We start from the raw sequence: 26,785 nt of genomic DNA on the forward strand, positions 1-26,785 counted from the left end.
TGCTTTATAGACCCCTTTGAGAGTTCTATAGGGATGTGTAGGTCAGACTACAATAGGGATGACAGAAGAGCACACAAGGATTTGGCTCATTTGCTCCCTAAGATATTATCACAGGTCTGCCCCTGAAGATTCAGCATGCACCCAGTGAAGCCAGAGGGTCGTTATGACAACCAGACTCCAATCTCCTCATACAAAAGTAACTAGGGGAAAGGTAACCAGCTGGAGGTACATGGCAAGAGGGAGGAGCAACATAGGAACGGAGCCAATGAGAACACGGAGGCGGGGCGAATAAGTAGAGACGAATTGGAGGCGGGAAACAATGATATAGGGGAGTGGCTCAACGCAAAGTATATGAAATTGGGCGGGGCTATGAGTCTTGTCTTGGGAAAAGCTATAGAGTTGCGCTGTGTGTGGGAGGAGCGGTGTTGATGCTGGAGGCGGGGTGATGTCTTGTGGGCGTGGTTGGGCGGACCTTGGTAATGATAATGACAGTGAGGCTGTGAAGGAGAACAGGCCGAGAGAGGAGTGACCTTATCCGGTGACAGCTGCGCCCGACTTCTACATGGCTCTGCTCCGAGGTGAGACCGGCAATACCCGGAGAGGGGCTGCTTCCTGTTACCCCGGGGGGTGTTTATGTCCCCATAATATAACTTTCTGAATGTTAGAACTTTTAGCTATACCATGGTGCGGGCTCACACCTGAATTGTGAACCTATTCCTGATGGGGGCACCACTGTGCTGGACGTTACCACAATAGCCTCTTTTGTTGGTAACCTGACCCCCCCCCCCACGTTAGTAGTGGCGCGTGCCCCCCTCTTGCTTTTACTGTGTCTCCCCCTGCTGGCCGTGCCCTCTGCCACTCTATGGTAGGTGATCACGTGACCTGTAGTTGACCTCCTAGCCTAAGCAGCTTTTGTTTTCCCTATAAGGAAGCAAAACCCACCAGGTCAGTAGGAGGTCATCTGCAGGTCAGTGTCACCTTCATGAATCCTGAACTAAACTGTTACCACAAAGTGCCCAATACCCCTTGTCACCCACACTTCTGGGGGTTATAGATTCCTACACTCTGCACACATTCACCTTCCCAACCCGTGCAAACTGAAACCCACAATTTGTCCATTATATCCAATCACATTGCAGCTGCCGGTAGATCTAAAGGAGATGTGTACAATCACATACTTTCATCTTAGAGACGATTGTACAATTAGATTGTAATGTGTGTGTGCCAACCGTCCAGCATTGATAGCTGGGTGAGCCCCTCCATAGATCTTCTACACACTCAGGAAGTATCAGTGGCACCCAATCAGGTAAAACCCATCTCACTCCAAAACCTAAACCCATCTAAAATGTCACCTGGACAGGAAGTGAGTGTAAATCTCTGTATGTGGCCAGCAGGTGATTTCTCCTCACTTCCTATTCTACTAGACAACCATCTGAAGATTTTTCCTTACTTCCTGTTCCATGTGAATGAGCCAAAATCTGTGAAATAGGGACAAAGGCGGCCATGCAGACTGAGGATCTGACCCTTCCCTGCTGGGGTTTACAGTTCAGATTATTCTTACAATTGATTTATTAGAATAAGGGAAATTGGTTGGAGCAGAGACCCCGGGCTGCCTGTGGTGTCCCCATGTACAGAATGCAATGTTTAGTTGCTGGCAGGAGGAGAGTGACAACCTTTGGTCTGTCAGGCTGTGTTATCTGTCCCTGTACATGGATGACGCATGTGATTGCACATTGCACAGCTCCTTGCAGAACGCATGGGGGGGGGGGGAGGAGGTGTATCCCAGAATCCCAGTGACCCCCCCGGGTTTCCCTGATATCTTTTACACAGCGGGGACACGTTCTCTCCAATTAAAGCACAGACAGCAACTCAAATCTAATTCTCCCCCTACTTTGGATGAATTTGGGAAGAGGACGAGCCCCTCTTAGGTCCTTATTCCTGTATGTGTCCCCACAGGGGAGAGTTCACCTCACTTCCTGTTTATGTCTTCGAGACAGGAAGTGTCCCTATAACAAACAGCATATTATCAACGCAGTGTGGGGTTTCTCCCCAAATAAAGGAATCCGGGGACGCTCGTTACTGCCCTCTCATAGTGACTCGTGCTTCAGGATTTTATATCACCAACCTTGAACAAGAATACAGATAAGGACTCTCCTGTGACTTTCCTGAGTCAGGGACTGTGTATGGAGGCCGGAGGGGAGAGGGGTTCTCCCATCATGCAGAGCTGTCCCCTGCAGTACTCCTGAGATATCCTCAGTCTTTTTGATTGAATAATGCTGGCTGTGAGTGCTGGGCTCCAATGGGGCACAATAGTCACCTGCAATGTCAGTGAATTCCTGCAGGGAGCAGCACTGACATCAGTGCCACTTGCTGAAATATCAGAGGACCGTGCAATGGCAGGGGGTAAAGACTGTGCATGTGTGTGTATACACAGATTATTTATTATATATTTATATTGTTGGCAGGCTGGGGGTAGGGGGTGGTTTGTGGGTTGAGCCCATAGTTTGGCTTCATATGAAAGCTTTTTTCTTCTAAAAACCCAGAAATATTGAAATCAGGGGAATGCCAGTTCTCTAACATTTTTGTAGGTAATAGGTAGTGATGGCAGCCCCCATATGTTTCTTTTATGGAAATGAAGAGGGGAAGTAACACCATCTGCATGGGATTTGTGTGTTCTTCCTAGTGGGTTGTGGACACTTCATTTGGGTTGGGCACATTAGTGATAAATACAGTACAGGTAGTCCCCAGGTTACATACGAAATAGGGACTGAAGTTTGTTCTTAAGTTGAATTTGTATGTAAGTCGGAACATGTACATTATTTTAATAAATCCAATTAGGACAGATGTTTGTCTCAACATATTATTAGGCAGTGTGGTGTCAGTTACTGTATAAAACCCTCACAAACAAATAGTTAATCACAAACAAAGCAAAAAAAAAAAAAAACTTTATGGAGCCTAGACATTCATTACTTCTGGAGCAAGCTGTGATATGCAAAAAGAAACAACTGCAGAGTTTGTCTTGGTCATTAAATAGTTACAAGAGCTTGCAGAAGTCTCAGTTGTGTTTAGCAAAGGATTTCTTCTGCAAGTCATATAAACAGCTCCCCTGCAAGCCTCCGTCCTGCACACAGCAAGCAGGGAAGCCTGTTCGTATCTAGGAGTCGTCCGTATGTCAGATGTTTTTAACCCGAGGACTACCTGTTCATCAAACTCAGGTGCAGTAAGGTGGGAGATTCCTAATCTGACACACACATCACTATTTGACTGTACAGACTTCTTGAGGTTTAGCAGCAACTCCTTAGTGTGAGGTCCAACCTAAACCCTCCATTTACATTCTGGATCCATGTACGTTGACCCTCTGCTCTACAAAATAGTTGGACGGTCAGATTTTGGATGATTAGTTTAGTGTTCCATAACACTTTTTTTTTTATTTCAGGTGTTTTTGTTGTTGCTGCTAAGAGAACCCCGTTTGGCACCTTTGGGGGAGTTCTGAAGGATCACACCGCCACAGACTTGGGAGAGATAGCGGCCAGAGCCGCCCTTGCTGCAGGCAATGTGCCCCCTGATGCCGTGGATAGTGTGATATTCGGAAATGTCGCTCAGGTATGAACTTTTCCCAAGTAAAGCCAACTGTCCCTGCTAACTACATTCTCACAATTCATGGGCTGATTGTCTTTGTACTCTTCTAATATCTTATGTTGTTTTCATCTAGTGACATGACTATGGACTTTGTACAGCACTGTGTAATATGTCAGCGCTAAATAAATACTCCATTACTTTATATTGTGAATAATACATGGAGACATCTCTGTCTTAATCAAAAAGTCTGCTAAATCTTCCTGATCATTTCTTCTATCTATTGAGAACTTTATTGGAGGATAACCCAGTTCTTCTTTTAGGTCACAACTCTGGCTTCAAATCCAATTTTTAAATACTTGTTTTTTTTCTGCTATCAGAAAGCCCACGCTGACTCCTGTCCACTGCCATCATAGCCTATGATTGGTATGTGAGCATCAGAACTGGACCATGGAGCAATGGTCTGGTTTAATTAATCTTATTGTGTTTATAATGGCAGCAGATTGCACTATAAGAAGAGCCAGTGAAGGTAGATGTGCCCCTAATGTTTTGGTGCCAGATACCACTGGACACCTTCAGAGGTCCTGTGGAGTGGAGTATGCTGTGATGGGTCAGATCATCTCACCTTAGGGACCTACACAACATTAGGCTTTATTATTATGGCAAAAAGTGTTTATACATAATGGTTCTAATATTAATAAAGCTGACGATAGACTATCAAGTTAGAACCTGAGTGAACCAGCAAACTTGGAATGGATTGAAAACATTTGCCAACTAATAGCAAATTATTTTTAAGAAATCTATTTCAAGTTCATCTATATAAATCCTGTTTAATAATATAATCTTCTCCAGTCTTGGAGATCTTTAATAAATCAGGCCCAGTGTATGTGTATTTTAAGAAAAAAGACCAAATGTTCGGTGATGATTCTCTGTCAGAGGTTAGTAAGGAAGGTATTGCTTTACTTCCTAAGCTAATACATTAGTCACTGGTCTCAGGTCATCAGGTGTTGCTTATAAAAGCGAGTTTTTGGAGTATTATTGTTCTTTTCATGTGTTTACATATTCTATAGTAGTTCTACTGATCCTTTTACTCTTGTGTGATAAATGTGTATGGAATACTTTATGGATTTTAGTTGTACAGGTGTATAACTGGCTGTTTACTGAAAGCCTACCATTAACATATTTTTGTATTTATTATTCCAGACTGCCACCGATGCCATTTACCTCTCCAGGCATGTAGGTCTCCGGGTCGGCATCCCCATTCCTGTTCCAGCTCTCACGGTCAACAGACTGTGCGGTTCTGGCTTTCAGTCCGTTGTCAATGGGTGCCAGGTAATTGGTGTTTATAGCTTATAACTGCTTGCCTAAAGTATACCCAGCAAACTGAATGAACTCACGTACACCTGTTCGGGAGTTATAATCTCGCAGCCAATGAAAATGGCTGAAGATCGCAAGAGAAGGAAGAAGATGGCAGCGCCCTTGAATAAAACGGAGACAGGTGACAAGGTTTAGTCTGTGATGAACTTGAAACCTACATACATAAATTCAATTCTGCACAGCATTTTCATGCAAACTTTTTCAAACTGCTTTAAAATTTGCTGTTAAAGAGGAACTAAACTTCTGCCATCTCATTCATGCTGAGAGTAAACACTAAGTTGTGCATGCAATGTAAGGAAATATGCGAGCCAGCAGGTAAGTTTGTGTTATTGAACAAGAGAGATCACATTGCATGTCTCCTATGCAGCTGTCTGTTCACAATGTTTTCTATTTTTGTGTTAACTGATCTGGCCACACATAAACAATGAGAACTTCTGGCTTGTGTCCATTGGACTAAGCTGAACTCAGAATCACTTGTGGAACAAAGCAAGAGTTTGACTTTTCCACTTAGATCTGCTATAGAACATGTGCCTGTGGCAGTTCCTTGTCAATTGCAAACACCGTGACTGTGTTCTGACTCAAATATTTGCACATGATATGTTTGTGGAGGTAATCACATTGATCTGTCACATGTGATTTTCCAAATCCAGAAAAAGAAGAGGGTTCAAATCCACCCTATGGCTATTAGTCCATAAGCCAACCCCATGGTAACATAGATTGTAGAAATAGATAGACAGAGGGTTTTTTTGGCAAAATATTTGATTCGTATTTACTTCAGATTATAATAATAACAATTACAAAGATGAACACATATCATTATAGCTATTTTGTGAGGATTTCAACAATTTTTTTGCTAAATTCAAGATTGTTTGATGGTGTACAGGAACACCCATATGTGAAGTATTTTTTTTTTTTTTAGTCTTATTAATGTGATCACATAGAGTAGCTTTGTCTCCAATTCTGATGCATTTTGCCGATTGGTTTCTTAATTGCTACTTTACCAACTTTTTTCAAAGCTAAATAAATAGTTTTATGGTTTGAGATTTGACTTTGAAGTACAGCATTAGTACAACTGTGCAAGAGAACCGTCTTGTAAGAATAAATGACAATATTCCTTTTTTTTTCTTAGGAAATTGCCCTGCGAGAGTCAGAGATCGTCTTGTGCGGTGGCTCGGAGAGCATGAGTCAGTCTCCTTATGCTGTTCGAAATATTCGATTTGGAACCAAGCTGGGAGTAGATCTTAAGGTACTGACATTATCTGTCTTTTTCCTCTGTACATTTTAAATATGTTTAGTGCAGCAAGTGAAATCATGATCTGAGGTGTGGTGGGACGAATCCTCAAGTTGTACAAAATCCAGAAACAAAAAGATATCCTACAATTAAGACATCAACAAAGGCTAAAATAAATAACTTTAATCCAATAGAAAACTTGTGGGGTGACATTAAAAATGCTGTTTCCCAGGATGGAATGTATCCAGTCTTTCTACACTAAAATACACATATGTGCAGCCGTTTCCAGAAACGGTAGTTGTACAACTTTTCAGTGATTCAAAGGAAAGAAAAATCTTGAACATGTTTACAGTAAATGTTTGTAAAGAAGAGTGCAGACACTGCTATTTTTTTGAACAGCCTAATATTCACTTCTCCCCACTTTCTGTAAATAAATAACGCCTAGCTGCGGGGGGGTGTTGTACACAACAATACCAGATCTGCCCTTGTTTTGATACTTTCTGTGTATCTGACTGTTCTATTTACCCCTAGATGGAGGATACTCTTTGGGCTGGCCTTACTGATTCCTTAATAAAGACCCCCATGGCTATCACAGCGGAGAACTTGGCTGAAAAATATGGAATCTCTAGGCAGGAATGTGACAATTTTGGCTTTCAGAGTCAGCAGAGATGGAAAGCTGGTAAGTGATTTTTTTTTTTTCTCACTTTTTTAAACACTATAGTTTTTCCCTATATGCCATACTTGGCAGCTGCATAAACATGGTATATATGTCCCACTTACATTTCTGACCTGGTAAAAAAATACTCCCCCAGCTGCTCTTTTCGCTCCTCCAATCACCTACTAATGACTTCCTCACTCTTAACCTCATCACGCACACGGATACATTCTCTAGAGCTGCCCCAACTCTCTGGATGGCCTTCCTCGTTCTTTTGGGCTTGCTCCTACTTTGTGCTCATTTAAAACCCATTTTTTTCAAGCTCTCCCACCCATCTTCTTTTCTCTTTTGAAACCATCACTATTTCCCACCACTAAGCTCTTTGGGGCAGGGTCCTCTCCTCCTGTATCACTGTCTGTATTTGTCTGTCATTTGCAACCCAACTTTAATGTACAGCGCTGTGTAATATGTTGGTGCTATATATATCTTCTCTAATAATATTATATGCATGTTATGTATGGGGGTGAAGGGAAGGATGAAGGAGCTAAGCCAGCTCAGACAGTAAGTGGGCATTTGCTCAAGAAGAGGGTACCATGAGATGGGCAGCTGTGCTAGGGAAATGACTTGTCTTGGAGTAGAAAACTTTATATCAATCTCCAGCGTTACATACAAGTGAAAAAAGTGTAATAAAAGTAAGAAAAACCCTTTTATTCCTTCAAAATAATTGGATTTTCAGTGCGTTTTAGCTGCTATTTTTTTTTTGTCCAGACAGTGATATGATCTCTTTTTAAATGTTACTTTTAAATCCAAGCAGTAGAAGTACCTTAATTTACCATAGTGGCCATATTGTCAGTCTACAGCAGGCATGAGCAAACTACAGCCCACGGGCCATGTTTGGCCTGTTAGGCTTTTTAATCCGGCCCATCAAATATTGGTACATAGTTGTCCACTGGCAAAAAAAGGGTGACCAACAACACTGTTTCCACTGAAATTGAATGTTAAGTATACTCTACTTTTAGGTAATGGCATTTACACATAATTTATATCAGTTCTTACAAACATTCTCCATCTATTTCATACTGTTCTGGCCCCTCTGTCAAATTTTAACTCATTGTGGCCCCTGAGCCAAAGGGTTTGGCAACCCCAGGTCTACAGGAACAGTACAGGAACATTCAGATTTTCATGTAGGGTCTGCCCAGCGAGAGTTGGCTCAACAGTCTTTAGCTTCTCTTTTCACTGTTCAGTAAACAGATGATATCAGTGTAAGGCAGAAAGGAACACATAAACTGAATTTGCCTTAGTTCAGGCTTTTTAAAGTGTATGTTTGACCTGCAATAGATTTCTTCTTACCAGGCATGCTTAAGCACGGTTTCTACCTGCATATTAATGAATGGGGAGCTACGGATGCTTCTGACCCACGAAATATGCAGACACCACTATGAGCTAAAATAAATATTTGCACCTAGGGTAATTCTTAAAATACATATTTTTGCAATATTATGGAATTTACCCTTTTGGAATGTCTTCACTTCATCTGGGAAGGCTTTTTACAGATGTTGGGTGGCTGGGTACTGATGTTAAATAAAAAGACTTGGCTTGTAGTTGGCATTCCGATTCAATCAAAGGTTTTTAGAAGGGTGAATGACAAGGCCCTGTGACTGTCAACTGAGCTCTTTGACACCAAACTTGTCAAACAATGTCAATATGAAGCTGGTCTTTGGCACAAGGGTGCAGTCATGCTAGAAATATATAGTGCCTTCCTCATATGGTTACCACAAGGTTGGAAGTGCACAATTGTCCAAAGTTTGTGCTTGTTGTAGCATCAGCAGAACCCTTCAATAGAACCCTCGTAAATGTTATTACATTCAAGAGGGTGCCTGTGTTACCTTTTGGGCATGTAGTAGATTTATTTGCTGTCCACAAACTTTGTGGGGCTATCGGTTAGAATCAATTTTTAATGTGTTTTCTTATGGAAAGTAACTTCTTTATCTGTTTATCTGTTCAGCTCAGGATGCCGGATATTTTACTGCTGAAATGGCCCCAATTGAATTAAAAACAAGGAAGGGACCTGTAAAAATGGAGCAGGATGAGCACCCAAGACCCCAGACCACCTTGGAGCAGATGGCCAAACTGCCTTCAGTATTTAAAAAGGATGGAGTAGTGACTGCTGGAAACGCCTCGGTAAGAATAGCATTGGGCGTAATGTGAAAAACTACTACAGTCATATGGCAGCTTCAAACAAAAACAAATTATAAAACACAGTGATGCGCTCTTTGCTTTGGCAGAATAAACATTCTGAAGCACAGAAAAATTAAATGGTTGTTCTCTGTTAACATGAGCCCCACTGAGGTTTTCTTTTAAGGAGCAGAAAATACTACGTGATTGGAGGGGAGACCGGTCATACAACCTGTCAGCTACTCTCCTCCAATCATGCAGCCTTTTCTGCTACATCAAGCATAAATAAATAAAAAAAACTTGCAGTACAAAAAATGACAATTGTAGTTTTACCTGAATATTATTAATAATATTAATAATAATAATATTATTATTAATATTATTAAACAAGATTTATATAGTGCCAACATATTATGCTGCGCTGTAGATTAAATAGTGGTTGCAAATGACAGACAGAATACAGACAGTGACACAGGAGGAGGGGACTCTGCCCAAAAGAGCTTACAATCTAGTAGGTGGGGGAATTAACACACAATAGGGTGGGAGATATGTAGTTGTCGGAAGTAGTGACATTTTCAAGAGACAGAAGAAGATGGGTAGGCAAGTTTGAAATAATGGGTTTTGAGAGCTCTTTTAAATGAGCAGAAAGTAGGAGCAAGCCGAATAGGATGAGGAAGACCATTCCAGAGAGTTGGGGCAGCTCTAGAGAAGTCTTGGAGCCGTGCGTGTGATGAGGTTATGAGTGGGGAAGTCATTAGTAGATCATCGGAGGAGGGGAGAGACCGGCTGGGGTATTTTTTTTTTTTTTTTTACCAGGTCAGAAATGTAAGTAAGACAAGAGCTGTGGAGGGATTTGAAGGAAAAGCACAGGAGCTTGAATTGGATTCTAAGGTGAAATTGAAGCCAATGGGGAGAACTACAAAGAGGAGCGGTGGGAAGGATGGATGAGTCTGACGGCAGTGTTCATATTAGATTGTGAAGGAGAGAGTCGGGTTAGTGGAATACCAGAGAGGAGGAGGTTACAGTAGTCCAGACGAGAGATGATAAGAGCGTGTACAAGGAGTTTGGTGGTCTCAGGGGACAGGTAGGGGCGGCTTTTGGAGATGTTGAGCAGGTGAAAGTGACAGGACCTGGAAGTGTTCTGAATTTGGGGGGTAAATGGGAGGTCAGAATCAAAGGTGACACCAAGACAACGTGCCTGAGGGGAGGGCCGAATAACAGTGTTGTTAACAATTAGGAATATGTCAGGGGGAGATTTGGAATTTGAGGGGGGGATGATGATGAGTTCTGTTTTATCCAGGTTGAGTTTCAGGAATCGGTCAGACATCCATGATGAGATGGCCGACAGGCAGCATGAGACCTTATCCAGGACTGAGGGAGACAGGTCAGGGGTGGACAGATAGATTTGAGTGTCATCAGCATACAGATAGTACTGTAAGCCAAAGGAGGATATGAGACGACCGAAAGAGGAGGTGTACAGAGAAAAGAGAACCGGTCCAAGGACTGACCCTTGGGGAACACCAACAGGGGAGGAGAGTGGGCGAAGAGGAGTTACCATTGAAAGAAACTTGAAAGGAGCAGACACTGAGAACCTCCCAGCACCAGAGGAGAATGTTAGATGGATGGGGCTGAATTTGAGTTTTAATCACCATTAGTAGGTAGAAGCGTTCTCTGTTTCAGGGGTCCTGGAACTGTCCCTAAATATGGTATGTGCTGTTACTTGTAGTGATTTAAAAAAGCTAGAGGTGGTGGAACACAAAATAAAATCATTTGTATAACTTGCATTGGTCTTTGTTCCAGGGGATCAGCGATGGTGCTGGAGTCCTCATCTTAGCCAGCGAAGAAGCCGTTGTAAAGCACAAGCTTACCCCACTCGCCAGGATTGTGGCCTATCATGTATCTGGATGTGAACCCAAGATTATGGGAATCGGTAAGAAACCTCAAATGCATTTCCTGCCTTCCTGCCTTCCTTTTCAACTTCCCACAAAAGATTATAATTCCTACTGTTCCCATCAACCTTTTTTCCTCTTTCTTTGTTACTGGAGTTGTATTTTGGATGGAGTGTCCTTTTGGTTTGTGCCCCTTTTACCTTGGGGCAGCACAGTGGCTCAGAGGTTAGCACTCTGGCCTTTGCAGCGCTAGGTCCCAGGTTCGAATCTCAGCTAGGACACTATCTGCATGGAGTTTGCAGGTTCTCCCTGTGTTTGTGTGGGTTTTCCTCCGGGTACTCCAGTTTCCTCCCACATCCCAAAAACATGCAGTTAGGTAAATTGGCTACCCCCAAAATATACCTTAAAGACATATGACTGAGGTAGGGACGTTAGAATGTGAGCCCTTTTGAGGGACAGCTACTGACATAACTATGGACTTTGTACAGTGCTGCGTAATATGAAGGCGCTATATAAATACTGTACAATAATAATTTTTTTTGCAACATCAAGTCTGTTAGCAATTCTTTAATTTGTCTTAAACTGAAGAAAAAATGTTTAAAAAAAAAAGTTATACATACTAGTTTTTCAGATACCCATTAAGTTAATTACACTTGCAAAAAAACTCATGTCTGCTGGGATATGGAGGCATGGGATATTCTGGGAGAGCTGATCTTCTGGATATTCTGCACCCTCCCACTGAGCAACTTTAAAAAGGGGCAAACTGTGATGGGTCTTGCAGCGTGTTCCCAGTGTGCTGCGATTAGTATTCCTCAACAGTGGTCCATGAAAGGGCATACAGTAAATGGTCATCTATGTTATGGAAGCCCAAAACTTGTTAATTCATTGCCATGCTTATCCCTGTCCTTTCTAAAGCACCTACAGTGGGCATGGAAGAGTCAAAAATGGAGAATGGAGTATTTGGGGAAAAATTGCATTTGCTTTTAGATCATGTGGATGGCTGGCTGTGTTATTTACCTGGCAAAGATATGGCAGTAGGATGTACTATTCAAATGCTATGCAGTGTGATGTAAAGGATCTGCTGCTAAAGACTAAGTCAGGTACCACAGAACACTTTTGGAGGTCTTATAGCCAATATCTGTAAAGCCAATGTCCTAACAGTTCTGTGCTGCCCCAGGGACACGAAAGGGTCCTACACATATTTAGGTAGGTGATATCATGGGCCTAATCTATTAAAGCTCTCCAAGGCTGGGGAGGATACACTTTCATTGGTGAACCTTGGTGATCCAGCAAACCTGGAATGGATTTCTTAAAGTCATTTGCTGTTTGTTAGCAAATAGACCAGATCCATTCCAGGGGTTTTGGATCACCCAGGTTCACTGATGAAAGTGTATCCTCAATGTTTTGACATATCCTGTTTATCATATTTGTTTTTGAGTTTATATACACTTTAGGTACTTTTTATTGTATAGTTGGACGCCGAGTTTGCAATAGTACCATATACAATGGAAAGGAGGAGCTTTCTGTACAATCTTTACCATCTGTATATAATTTTGTACATTCTCTGAGAACATAGGCCCTGTTGTCCAGCATTGCATCCCACACATAAAGAAATGTCTGATATTCTACACCCCTCGGCAGTGAGAATGTGAATATGTCACCCAGTGATTTATACTATATGTTGGAGATTGAATAAGCTGATGGGATGGAATAATATAACACTGAAGAAAATGAAGTTGCTTTCTGTATTTGTGCACAGTTTGAAACCTTTTCAGTGACTGATTACCTTTTTTACTTTAAAGGTAAATCTGAAAATGTAAACAATGAGATAGCTGTAAGGAGAATATTGATACCAATTAGTTTTTACAAATCACAGCTGCTTTGTTTGCTGGATTTATTAGTACTTCACTGAATGCTTTACTGGAAAAAAAAAGTATTTTATGTAAAAATCACACAGTACCAGAATTTGTGACTCTGAAAAGCCTCTGATTCCCTCTGATTCTGAGCATATAATTACTCCTGATAACTAAAGGTAAGCCATGCCCCTGTAGCAGATTCCTACCACCCACTGCCACTGTTATTGATTTTTTTGGGGGGGGCGCGTTCATTAGACAATACAATAAGGGTTGTGTTTGACTTGGCTGTTGATGGGGCTTATTGCCAAAAGTTGGAAAGTGGGGGTGTGCTCTGGATCAGGGGGGTGCCCATTAGAGGGTTTATATGATATTTTGTAATTATTTTTATTGAGTTTACAAGATAAAAAAACAACATGCATATAATCAAGGCACGTGCAATACAATAATATAAACAACCAATATCAATATTCCAACCAAAGCACTTAAGATCATGTAATCTAGAAAATATGTGTGGAAGAACTACACATAATGATCAATTTGAACAAATAAAAATGCAAGGTCTTACCAGAATCTCTCAGTAGTGGACCTTGGGGTCCAAGATGTAATATAAAAGAGGGTTTATATGTTATGACAGCATACCAGACATGCTCCTGCCTCATATGAATCCGCTGACAGTTTTATCATCACTTCCTTTATCAAGAGACCCAAAAGAAGAGACGAAATCTGTAAAGTGAGGATTTTCCCTCCATAGACTGTTGTTATCACAACAATTTTTGCAAAGTAACTACATTTTGGATATGCCATAATTTTGGTTCTAGTGGCAATGGTCTTTACCTTTTCCCGGTTTACACGTATGTCATTTTATTTACAGGCCCTGTTCCTGCCATTACTGAAGCTCTAAAGAAAGCTGGCCTGGCTCTAAAGGACATTGATCTTGTGGAGGTAAACAGCCTTTTATTCAAGTGGGACTATGGGCTAAAGCAGAAATTACTTGTATATTGCTTTTTTCCACTAGCATATACACACAGCACATTTTATTTTTCTTGCCTCCTGCTTTTTTTCTTTTGTTCTTCCCTTCCCTTCTGTAACCTAGTTGATCCTGCCAATGGATCAATGATTTTCTGTATCTATCTACAGGTAGACAGTGCTGTTCGTTCAGCAGTGAAATTGCACATCTGTGTTACTCCACATACTGCTTGTTTTAGATTAGCTTTAGTTTATTTGTTGCCCGATTAAATTTCTTTTCCAGCTAATACCTTTCAAACCGTATCTGTAGCAGGTTTTTAATGGATGGAGGAATTCTATCCACCACGTTTTGCTGAAGCTTACACAGAGCACTCTTCATACTATGGCCCTGTAGCTGTAAATCACTTTGGAGCAACATACATTTCAAGTCTTCTCTCTACACCATGAACTGTAATGTGCATACAGCAGTGAAAAGTCCCAGTGCTTCATCAGTGGTGCATCGCATAAAGTGCTCAGACACCACTCTCCAACATGCTTTGTATCCTTCCCACTACCTGTTAAATATTCCTTGCTCCTTCTTTCTATACTCCTGATTTTCCAGCAATCCTTTCTAAACCCCCACACTACTGTAGTCATTTAATTAAACTTCACTTCTGTAAAAACTCACCCAGTCCAGTGCAGCTAACATCCTGTTCTGCTATGACCACCAGCTTGCTTATCTCCCACCTGGCTTTTTTTTTTTAAGTTTATCTAACCAGTGTGGCCTGTTCTGCATTCTGTACATGAAGCCCTCCCTCCAGTTAGATCCCTCTGATCACCAGGTCTCACTTTTTAGAAAAGGAAAGATTTTCTCCCTCATAGTTAAGGCTTTACATTTGCTGTATATCCAACCATTGAATGGTATAAAGTCATTGTGATTGATAAAAATCTTTCTCATTAATTATTTCTTCAGGTGAATGAGGCTTTTGCTGCTCAGTACTTGTCCGTGGAAAAAGCTCTAGGCCTAGATCCAGCAAAGACCAATGTGAATGGAGGAGCCATTGCTTTAGGTCACCCTCTTGCTGCATCTGGATCACGAATCACAGCACATCTTACTCATGAACTGAGGTATGTCATAATGAATAAACTACACTTTCAGCATCTTGTGGCTCTATTATTACATGTGTACATCATGAGATGAGAGATACTCACAGTTGTGCAGGAATCCACTGGTGAACACAGGGGATGCTCTGATAGCTCCATGGGATCTGTACATTTTTTTTGTTCCCTTAAACATTAATCTTGCTGTTCAGCATTGCGATGGAGGGCATTGTCAATGCTCTGGATTGTCCCAGGTTTGCGTGGAATGCCACTGTGGCAAAACATCTGCAGATGCATTGTGGCAGCCCAGGTTCTAAGGAGCTGGGACATTGCAGAATGTGATCCTTACAATGTTCAAGGCTAGGAAGTCCACTTTCAGCAAGGTCTGTCATCGGAGGTGAAAGGCATACATCAATGTTAGTCTAGGATCTACACTGGGAATTTCTGTGTGGAACTACCAATAGGCAAGAAAGAGGTCATGGGCCTCAAAACCATTTATTTTTATGCAAGACCAGAAAGTGTACTTTGCAAGAGAAAGCCACCAGTGCAACAAATAAGTCAACTTTGTGTGAAAGTAAAAACCAGAATGTCTCTAATGGGTTCAAAGAAAGGCATCCCCAGTAATCTTTGGTAACAATGATCCAACTTTCCAACTTTTTTTTTTTTCTCTGCACCATAACAAATCAGGCAAAAAGCAGAGACTTGAACTTTTATGTGCAGAGAGTAAGAAGTTGGTTCAGGTCCAAATTTGTGTCATTCCATACAGCCTTGGAAGGTTGTACCATTTCTAGGTGGCTCAGGCTCACAGAGTATCAAGCAGCGCCCAATTCCTGTGGTTTATATTGGGCTTACTAGCTATTGTGTTTTTTTGTTTTTTTTTTTTTTTTTTTTTTTGCCCATCCTAGAAATGGACTGCTTTTGGATGTCCCAAAGGTTTAGGACTTTCTGTGTCCTTTTGTACACTGCAAAATCCTTATCTTGGATTCCATTGAGGGACACTGATCCAATCTCTCTGTGTTTATGACCATGATCTTGGTACTACTCTACTCTAGTCAAAAAGATCATCGGTGTCAGTTAAACTGACCCAAGTGGCACAAATTGCTTCTCTTGAGGAAATTACCACTGGAAGAGCGCTGTGCTAATCATTTTTCTTTTCTTTTTCAGACGCCGTGGTGGTAAATATGCAGTAGGATCTGCCTGCATTGGAGGAGGTCAGGGTATTGCCGTCATTTTGGAGAATGTGGTTTAAGCAAAAAGTGCATAACAGAAAATTAATGTGAATTTTCAGCAAACGCACCTCTGTCAGCATCTCTGTGATACGCACACAATTATGGAATATTAGTCCCTTCTGATGGAACTTTGCATCACTCTTCTAGCACTGCATCCAACAGGAATAAATAGTGATCCTTGGGATTCTGAAAGTCTCTCTCCACCCAAAGCTGATATTCACTTCAGAATGGATGCTTGCAAGTTCTCTTTGGTTAATTTAATCTCTTGAAGACTCAGCAGTGACCTAAATTTACTACTCCAACCATAGACACTATATGTCTTGCTGCTCTTTTTTCATAAAATTTTTGTTATCAAGAGATTTTTGACTCATCCATGGAAGCCTTAAAAGTAAAATATCCAGTAGGTTAGTAACTACCAAGAACTCACCAAAAGTGACCCTTTAAAATCTTTCTCCATCTTGTAAAAAAATTTGAATTACCATGATGAATTTTAAATGGGAAGATGACCTTTTTCTCCACATTTACCAGTTTATTAATTAAACTAAGCCCTTACCACTAGCATTGGTCTATTCATTTACATGAATCTGTTGCAATGTTCCTTACCTGGATATCCTGCTAGTAACAGCACTTCCTGTTGCAGGCAGATAACATTAAATCAGTGCCTTGCAATTAGCAGCAATGTTGTCAAGCTGCCATATACACTTCAACTGGCCATACCTTCTTCGCTGGTACTTACTATCTGATGGAAATTAAAAATGGACAGAATAATGGATACGCATATTAGGCAGACAATGCTGCTAATAATTGCATGGCTGTGACTTTGTCAGCCTGCAACAAGAAGTGCTTTTATCATTCACAATAATAATATTAATAAAAGTGAACAGTGAAGCAAATTGCCAAACATACTGCAAACTAGATTTAGAATTTTGCACTGCTTTAAAGAAAACCAGTTATAAGGGGAATATGACCACTTTGATGTCAGTGCAATCGTAGCATTTTATTCTGCATATAATACTTTCCTGACAGCAGATGGGGACATTACAGAGTTTAAACATACCGGGTATTGTAACATCTGCATCGCCCATTGCTGGAGACACAACCATTCTTTTGAAATGTGTTATTAATCGTTTGCTGCAAGTTATGAAAGTCCTATACTTTGCCAACAGTGTCTAGTAACACAGCTGCCTCTTTCTGTTCCCTGGCTGAGAGTCTGGATATTTGGAAAGCAGTTGCCCTAAAATAAAGCCAAAATTATTAACTTGTTTAATGAAAAGTGTCATACCTTGGCATCACATTTATTAGGATTTTTCAGAACCTCGTTAAAGGGAATTCATCCTTTACTCTCTATCTAAAGTGGAAAAATAAGGATTTGCTAATATATAGGGAACGCCTAAAAATTATTAATTGTGCCAAGCTGTGCCCAGAATATTTAATAACTGTTGTCTTGCACTCCTGCGTTCCTGTCCTTTATTTTGTCACGGCACACCTTTGCCTTGAACATTTATATCTGTATTTGTGCATTATAATATCCAAGGCTAATTGGCTCACCACATCTGGACTGACATTGGGTTGTCACTACTGTGCTGTTGCTCTTTGTTCCCTACTATAGAAGCATAGCTTCCACAATACAGGTCCTCTTTAAATCACTTTGGTATAGGTAGGCTCAGTTGGGCTTTTATTGCCTTTATTTTTCTTATTGGGCTTTATTTTTCTGGGCTGGGTACTCTTTGAATCCTACAATTGGTGTTTAATGTTATCTCATAATCTTCAATCTTTGTTCTGGGTAAACACTGACCTTCTAAATCATTCACTGCTTCATTTTTTGCCATCCTTATCCTCTCTGAATTATCCAGCATTGTGCCATCCCAAATAAAAGGATCTTTATTCATTGTATTGCATTTTCTGTAATATAATATAAAATCCCTCCCAATGGATGGGCAGAGCTGGAAGCTGCCAAAGAATTGGTCACTGGAGTCCCTGAGAGACTCCCAGCGATCCTACTAATAAACAGTGCCTAGAAATATTAGCTGTAGTGAATGTGCCTTCTAATGTTTTGTCAGATTATTTTCATCTGCCCACTGCATGTGCCCCAAATCCTAAAGCCCCCCCTCCACATCCTTCTGATCCTCACTATTTGTTATTGCAGCCTTAAGAAAAACACTTTCCTTATTATGAAACAATTGAAAAATTAATTAAATTTTTACAGCGCCAACACATTACGCAGTGCTGTACATTAAATAGGGGTTGCAAATGACAGACAGTGACACAGGAGGAGGAGCGGACCCTGCCCCGAAGAGCTTAGTCTAGGAGATAATACAGCATATCATAGAGGTTTTACTATGTTTCCAGGATTTGTATGTCTTACAACATGTAAGATTCCTATGCAACTTGCTTGTGCATTTGTGTTGCAGAGAATGTTGGGAAATAAAGGGCTATCTCTCACAGTTTAGGTGCCTTTTTTTGTAGGAAAATAGTGAAAAGTAGTCATTTGAAAAAAATCAAGTTTGTGTGTCTTATGTTTTAAGTGTAACCATATGAAAATAAAATATATTATACATTTGATGTAGTCTGCCACTAATTCTATCGGTAACATCTGTATATCCGACAGCTTTCTATTTATTTTACCAGGACGATGATACTAAGCCTCCCTGCTTCACAATACTATAGGCAAGGAAACAATCCCAACTGTGATCCTGATTTATTTAAACTCTTCGAAGCTGGAGAAGATACACTTTTATCAGTGAAGCTGGGAGATCCAGCAAACTTAGAATGGATTTCCTAAAAGTCATTAGCTATTTGTTAGCAAATGTTTTCAATCCTGGACCAGATCTGTTCTGTGTTTGCTGGATCACCCAGCTTCACTGATGAAAATGTATCCTCTCCAGCCTTGGAGAGCTTTAATAAATCCGACCCTGTGTGTGACTATATGTCAATAAACAAATCATGTCAATATAAGACACTTTATTCAGCAGTGTTGTCACACTTTAAACTGGGCAGATTTATTTTAGATAATTTTAGGTAGCAACACATTAAAGCCCAGCTACTGCCATGCCATTGTCTGCATATAAATCTTTTTTTAACTACTTTTTATACTTCATACCAAATTCTATTACATGTATTCTCAACATACATTTATCAAAATACAGTATTTGTAACCTTTTGAAGTGTTTTAAGTTGATCTTGAATTTTGATGTGCTGTCTATGCATCCCTTACGCCTGGGTTCACCAAACAAGCATTTTAGACCAGTCCTTCCTAACACTCTGAGGGCTCTTACCTGTATTTGGTGATACTGGGCCTGATTTATTAAAGCTCTCCAAGGCTGGAGAAGATACACTTTCATCAATGAAGCTGGGTGACCTAGGCAAACCTGGAATGGATCTGGTCCAGGATTTAAACAAATTGCTAGCAAATAGCAAATGATTTTAAGAAATCCATTCCAGGTTTATGGGATCACCCAGATTCACTGATGAAAGTGTATCCTCTCCAGCCTTGGAGGGCTTTCATAAATCACCCCATTGTGCCCTGTCCTGCTAGATCTTCTATTGTGACCCAGCCTGAAATGACTGTAGTTGATTTTCCTTTGTAATCTTAGGTCAGGTCTGTGATAGACAAGTCAATCTATGACTTCTATGCCCCTGATCTCTGTATGACCTAGCTGTGACTTTATGTACAGTTTGTGTTCATGTATTTACACACATTGCATCTGCAAGTAGATCTGAGCCTATTATTGAAGTGTGGATAACCGGATGTACAGTAATTCACACAATGTTTCCTAGTCATTAGATTATCAGTTTTATTAATATAAATAATCAAATCAGCAAAATATTGCTTGTTTACAGGAATTGCCATTTGGTAATCTTTCACTCAAACCATGGAGAAAATAATAATTCCAGTTTAAAACCACAATGCAAAAGTTATAGTGTCAGCACAAAATACATTAAGACATCTTTGGCTGCTGTTGTGCTAATGTTATGAAAAACTGAAAAAAAAAAGTTATGAAAAAAATCCTATATAAACAGCATTTATATATCGCCAACATATTATGCAGCGCTGTACATTAAAAAAAAAAATCCTATATAAACAGCATTTATATATCGCCAACATATTATGCAGCGCTGTACATTAAATAGGGGTTGCTAATGGCAGACAGTGACGCAGGAGAGGACCCTGCCCCATAGAGTTTACAATCCATGAGGTGGGAATTGTTTTTGTGAACCATTTCAATCTTCAACTGATGTTCCATAATAGTGAATTGGGGGTTAGATTTCAAGGATAGGAAATGAGAGCAAATCATTCCCACTAGGGACAGCATAAGGGGTGTAGGAAAGCTCAAAACATCTGAAAATTATTTTATTGCTGTCTATGCCTTCCTTTTCCAATGACAACTGCACCCCTTCCTATTCTTGAGGTCAGGGTTAAAATTTCTCAAATAGAATCACAACAAAAAAGTAATACTTTGCCAAGTTTGGATGGAGTACAGTTCCATTACATGCTGTCTGTGTAACCTAATCCATAGGGAATTATTTGCTCTACCTGCATGGGCAATAAACACTATACCTGGTGATTTGTTCGTCTGCAGTTTTGATAGTTTGATTTGTAAAAATATCCTGTCTACCTGCACACACATTTATTTCCATAATTATGGTATCACACATGGTAATATTATAAATCACCACAAGATGGCGGTGCAACCTCCAAACCATTGAAAGCGGAAACCCTTTTTGTCTGTAGTAAAGGAATAGTTGTAAAGAGGACCTGTCATTACAGCACAACAAACCCTAGTTCTCACCTTAACTTTCCATCTAACACCCAAGCAAAACCCTACCCTAGCCATTAATTTTAATTTACTCTATAGATCAACTTTTACCCTAACAATAATAGTTAACCATGTCGCAGCCACTAATCTTAACTTCAATGCATAACCTGTTAAATTGGCAGTGGCAATGGATCAGTATGATGTTATATATAAGGTGATAATGTTTGCAATGTGTGATACTGGAGGAGGAAGCAGTGCTGGATCAGTACGTTATATATAAAGTGATAGATTATATGCAAGCATAAAGAATTGAGCTGTAATGAGGTATTGCAGATTACCTTTAGTAGTATGAAAAGGAATTCCATCAGAGAATTGTGGAAGTCTTACAAATGGCAGTGTCTGGATCAGAGAGGAGGAAGCTGTACTGTCTCTGACACTGATAAATGAAGGAACAATATTTGGGCAGCACTACCGGTGTTACTTAGGCCATTTCTAAATGAGAAAAGTTTCATTATCTTACTGCTTAGCCATCTGTTCCCACCTGGAGGAACATTGCAGCCCCCATGGTGGTAGGAGGGGTACGGCTGGTACATCTGAGTCATCTCTCTGCTCCGCTGCCCCTCCATGCACACTGACGCACATTTTCCGCCCCATGCTCTGATGTTTCCCTTCCTTACAAAGCTGTGTACAGAGTTAATCTTCCAGAACTTTGGGATTCACAGATCCCCTCCTGCACCTGCTATGTCTCTGGTGTAACCATTTCAATGCCAAGAAGTTTTTCAAACCATTTCTATCATCCACGTGTGTAATAGAATCCATTTATATAAATAATGTCTTTACATCTATATATTGCTTCTCCCCCCTCCTCATGTGTGTTACTTCCCCCACTTTTTAGATTATAAGCTCTTTGGTGCAGGGTCCTCTCCTCCTCCTGTGTCACTGTCTGTATCTGCCTGTCATTTACAACCCCTATTTAATGTACAGCGCTGCATAATATGTTGGAGCTATATAAATCCTGTTTATTATTATAATTTTTTTAAATAATAATAAAAAATTTAAATATATTGAGTTCTGATGAATGTTCATTTATTGGAATAGCAGAAGCTTCTTTCATTGTGTTCTAGAACATGTGTGGTGAGCAAAACGTGGCAGATGTGCTTTCCTAGAAAATATAAAAGACAGGGAAACTTTGTGTGAATGTGGCCAGCAGTCTGCAGAGCACGTGTGTGTCTGACCTTCATCTGTGTAACAGGTGAAATGAACTCAGAAATACAAATGATTCCAGAAGTTGTCACATGTATGCCAACCTCACAGGCATTTCATTTTTATTATAAGAATGAATAATGTTATAATAACCTCTGTTTCCTGTCCTGCACTTTATCTTTCCTTATTCTTCAGGGTTGATACAAATGCTGGGTGTTATTCAACACAGAAGACTGAGGACTTTGTATCACACAGAAAAACCCTTTTTTTACACTTGTAGAAGGAAATACCACGATTAGCTGCTTATAAATGCAGGCAGCAAGGAGCAGCAATCTGCGCCATAGGTCAACTTTTTTGCATGCATTGCCCTTGCATTTACTGTGCAGTCCTTCCTTCAAAAACAACCACAGAGCCAGAAGTAACACAACCTTACCCCACCACAATGGTAATTCAAAATCGTGCACAAAATGGTTAAATAGGAGCTGTAGGGAGTATGGTTAAGCATGCAGGACAATGCTGGAGTCAACTGCAAGTCTGAAATGGGTCAAAAAGTCCTGCAAGAGAAAACCCTGAAATTAAAAAGTGAATATTCCAGCCAGGGCTGCTTTATTTAGAGGACTTAGAAGCTAAAATTTTGTTTGGTTTTTATTTTCCTGATCTCCTTTTTTATCCCCCCCCCATAATTATCCCCATAATTATTATAGTAAGCTTGATTTTCATGTATTTATTATTAATGCTGCAAAAGTTAGTGGTTGAACTTGATGGTCTTTTTTCAACCTGACTTACTATGTAACTATGTAATCATAGATCTTCTCCTTCTGCGTCACCGGCTGTATCTGTCTGTCATTTGCAACCCCTATTTAATGTACAGCGCTGTGTAATATGTTGGAGCTATATAAATACTTTTTAATAATAATATTAATAATTAGTGTGGATTGATAATAGATTTCACATATAGAACACGCAATTTCAGTTCTGTGCTTTTATTAGAAATGGCTAGCCAGGCTTAGATGTATTTGAATCCAGACTTCTAAAGTTCATACATACAAAGGGGGCGAAGTCTGCTGTCCTTTTCCAATGAAGCAAATGGTGGTGTAATAGGCCAAGCATCTGGCAGTGATATCACAACACTCCTCATGTTTGACTTCCATTACAAACACAGGAGTTCCCTGGCCCACATCCCATCCAACATCCCACATTGCACAAAGCAGATTGGATATAAGGGAATCATCCCACCTCTCAGTCTATGGAAACTTGAGCACTTGTCTCAGCTCGGCCTCAATTGCTTTAAAAGTATTTGAATAGAGCTATTTGTTGGCAGGACGAAGGCGCAATATTTGGCTCTGTTTACATGCCAGGGGACACTTTTCATCATGTCATCAGTCTTAAAGCAGAACTAAACTTTATAAACAAAAATTGCAAGCCGGCACATTCTTTTTATGCAGGCAGCAAATATTCTGAAAAAAAAGGCACCGGCCTGTTCACAAATCTGTTAAATGTAACCAAGCTCCACACACACAGCTCATTCTACAATCACAGCATATCTCTATGCCAAAAATTAATTCATTGCTGTTATTTTTTTCCACTTTTTCATAATTTCTCTTTTGTCTTCAGATCACATTTTTTGCAATACAATGTTATCAAAAGAAATGCCCTTGGAAAACAATATTCATAATACAATATAATACTTTAGGGCTGTTCAACTCCAGTCCTTGAGAACTAAGATCTGCAGAATTTGTAATTCTCAATAGACCACATAACAGATGGTTGGAGTATAACCACATATAGAGTTGGATATCTGTATTTTGCTTAATATTTAGACACAGAGCAGAAATGTAAACATTTCTCTGATCCATTGGAGGTAAAGTTATGAGAGCAGAAGTAGTCAAAGTCAGATGGATACAGGTAATCCCCAAGATAAGGACATCCGACATACAGATGCCTCCTAGATACGAACAGGGCTTCCCTGCTCCTTTGTGTGCAAGATTGAGGCTTGATGGGGGTAAGGGGGCAGATTAATAACCAGGACAAACTTTGCAGTTGTTTCTTTTTGCATATGAAAGCACATCTTGCTCCAGAAGGTAATGAATGTCTAGGCTCCATAATTTTTTTTTTTTGCTTTGTAATTAACTTACAGTGAGGATTTTATACAGTAACTGAAACCTCACGGCCTAATAATATGTTGAGACAAACATCTGTCCTAATTGCATTTATAAAAATAATGTACCTGATCCGACTTACATACAAATTCAACTTAAGAACACACCTACAGTCCCTATCTCATATGTAACCCGGGGACTACCTGTATACAGTGACATGCAAAAGTATTCATCCCACTCAGTGTTTGTCCTGTTTGGCTGCATTACAAGTATTTTTCAAGGTGTTAGCACCACTTACACAACATACCTAGCACTTTGAAGGTGCTAACAATTAAGAAAAATATCAGAAATCATGACTGTGTATAGGTATTCACCTGTGCTATTTATTCACCTATTCACCAATACTTTATAGAGACACCGTTTGTTGTAACTAAAGCTGCAAGTTTCTTGGGATTTCTCTTTATTAGCTTAGGACAGACATTGGGATTTTTGCCCTTTCCCCAGGGCAAAATTGTTCCAACTTCTTCAAGTTTCATGGGCAGCATTAGTGTACAACAATGTTTACGTCATGTCATTGATTCTCAGTTGTATTAAATCACTCGTATGTAGTTTAGTATGATCAGGGTCATTGGCTTGCTGGATTATGAATTTTTAATCCAGTTTCAAATCTCAATCAATCTGTCATCAATGTTTCCTTTTACCTGGACTATTATTCCTGTTGCTGCCAATAAAAAAAACATCCCTACAGCAAAAGGCTGCCACCACCATGCTTCACTGTAGGGATGGTGTTCTCTGGGTGATGAGTTCATAGCAAACTTTTCCATGTATTTTTAATTCACATGATGACCAAATGTCTCATTTTAGTCTTATCCGGTCAGGACACATTTTTCCATGTGTTTGAGAAGTCCATCACATGCTGTTGGGCAATCTTCAAGCATGTTTTCATATAGCAAAGGCTTTCTTCAAAAAGCCCCACTCTAGGGAGTGTTTGGCTTAAATCCCATGGGCAGAAACTCCCATATGCATTATAGAATTTTGCAGCTCCTTCCGTGTTACTCTTGGTGTCTTTGCTGTCTCTGTGAGTTTTGGTGGGGTCCTTCTCTTGTCAGGTTTATAGTGGGAATTTTTTTTAAACTCTTTATTATTATTATCCAGTATTTATATAGCACCAACATATTACACAACGCTGTACAAAGTCTATAGTCATGTTACATCTATCCCTCAAATGGGCTCGCAATCTAATGTCCCTACCATCATAGACATATGTCATTACCACAGTCCAATGTCAATTTTAAAGGAAGCCAATTAACCTAACTGCATGTTTTTGGAATGTGGGAAGAAACCAGAGTACCCGGAGGAAACCCACACAAATACGGGGGGAACTTCCCGGGATTCGATCCTGGGACCTAACCTAACCTCTTGAGCCACTATGTCGCTGCTCACTGCTAGTTTGAATTATTCTTTTGCTTGTAATTACTTTTACTATGTGTCATTGGTAGTTAAGAGTTAAAGTCATATCACAGACATTTCACAATTTAAATATAAATTATTGCTCATTGATTTTCACAGAGGGGTGTAGGAATACATTTAACATTCACCCAACAATCCACTGGCTGAGCTGGTTTCTGTTCCTCTTCTCTTGTAAGCCTCATACAAGCTCACCAATCCACTGGATGATTTCTGATCCTCTTTTCTTGTTAATCAAACACAAACCCACTAATCTCCTGGTGGTTTGGTGTCTCCTGACATATAACATTACAGTTCATAAACTCTTCTTTCTGAGGCAATGTTTGAGGATTCTTGGTTATTGAGGTCATCAGAATGTATTCAGGGTGATAAGGTTAGATTCTGAAACATCAGTGACAAGGGACATGAGTACATAAGTGACAATAAATACTTTGTCAGAATTAAAGCGGAACTCTTAGTAGACTTCCCAATTCTTATATGTTGATTATTTGATGAACTTGAATACTAATAAAGTCAACATAATATCTGGTAGTTTGTTATGGTCCCAAGATAGTCATTATAGCACCCAAATGCACTAAAAAAGCATGGATTTTCTATGCTTTGCATGGTCACAAGGCTTGTTTTAATTATCAAAGAGACTATATTTGTAAAAGACATGTCTGTCTGGGGTACCGCAGATATCCCTGGTTTGAGCCAATTGTAAAGCCTTGTGCAAAATGTCTTAATCCTCCCATTCTGCTTGGGTCTGATTTAAATTGGAATCAAACTATTTATTGTCCATTAAAGGTTCCAAAATCTTTCAGCTATTTAGACAAATGGGTCTTAGTAAAACGTCACAGATTTCCCTGTGCTTAAAAAAGAATTATTGGACTGATGCAAGTACATGCTACCTATTCACACTACAAAGGAAGTTATTGGCATCCAAAGTAGGAATTTCCACTTTCAATAATTGGTGAATGGAATTGGCACAATAATCATGTCAGCTTTGTTCCAAAAGATACATCATATAAGCCACTGGATGGGAAGAAATGGATGTAGAAAATACTCTCCTGAGCCATGCTGAACAAATCCTTAACCACCCGTTCCTGCAAAACGTACAGCCCCGCTGTCATTCACTTATGCTCAGTTACAATCAGAGGTATGGTAGTAGGAGCATCAAGATCACCATCCAATCAAAGAGAAGGCAGATATAGGGGATTGCCTTTGAGAGCACTAAAACCTAAAG

The 26,785-nt window shown here is 40.0% G+C and overlaps 1 protein-coding gene across 1 annotated transcript; it reads left to right on the plus strand.

Annotated features, from left to right (window-relative positions):
* The first annotated feature begins 425 nt into the window (after nt 1–425).
* ACAA2 (acetyl-CoA acyltransferase 2) lies at nt 426–18,596 on the plus strand. The gene is made up of 10 exons (XM_072416457.1): nt 426–578; nt 3,437–3,603; nt 4,780–4,908; nt 6,083–6,199; nt 6,716–6,863; nt 8,845–9,020; nt 10,815–10,944; nt 13,631–13,701; nt 14,678–14,832; nt 15,970–18,596. Exons 1-10 carry the CDS (start codon nt 563–565, stop codon nt 16,052–16,054), a joined length of 1,194 nt encoding a protein of 397 aa, XP_072272558.1. The 5' UTR covers nt 426–562; the 3' UTR covers nt 16,055–18,596.
* Nucleotides 18,597–26,785: the final 8,189 nt, after the last annotated feature.

The sequence above is a fragment of the Pyxicephalus adspersus genome, chromosome 6 (assembly GCF_032062135.1).
Source record: "Pyxicephalus adspersus chromosome 6, UCB_Pads_2.0, whole genome shotgun sequence".
In the NCBI taxonomy this organism is placed as follows: Eukaryota; Metazoa; Chordata; class Amphibia; order Anura; family Pyxicephalidae; genus Pyxicephalus; species Pyxicephalus adspersus.

What these genes read in the sequence shown, in the direction of transcription:
- ACAA2 (XM_072416457.1), top strand. An exon ending in TGACTGCTGGAAACGCCTCG is followed by an intron (nt 9,021 to 10,814) that starts GTAAGAATAGCA and finishes TCTTTGTTCCAG; the next exon opens with GGGATCAGCGATGGTGCTGG. An exon ending in ACCCAAGATTATGGGAATCG is followed by an intron (nt 10,945 to 13,630) that starts GTAAGAAACCTC and finishes TTTTATTTACAG; the next exon opens with GCCCTGTTCCTGCCATTACT.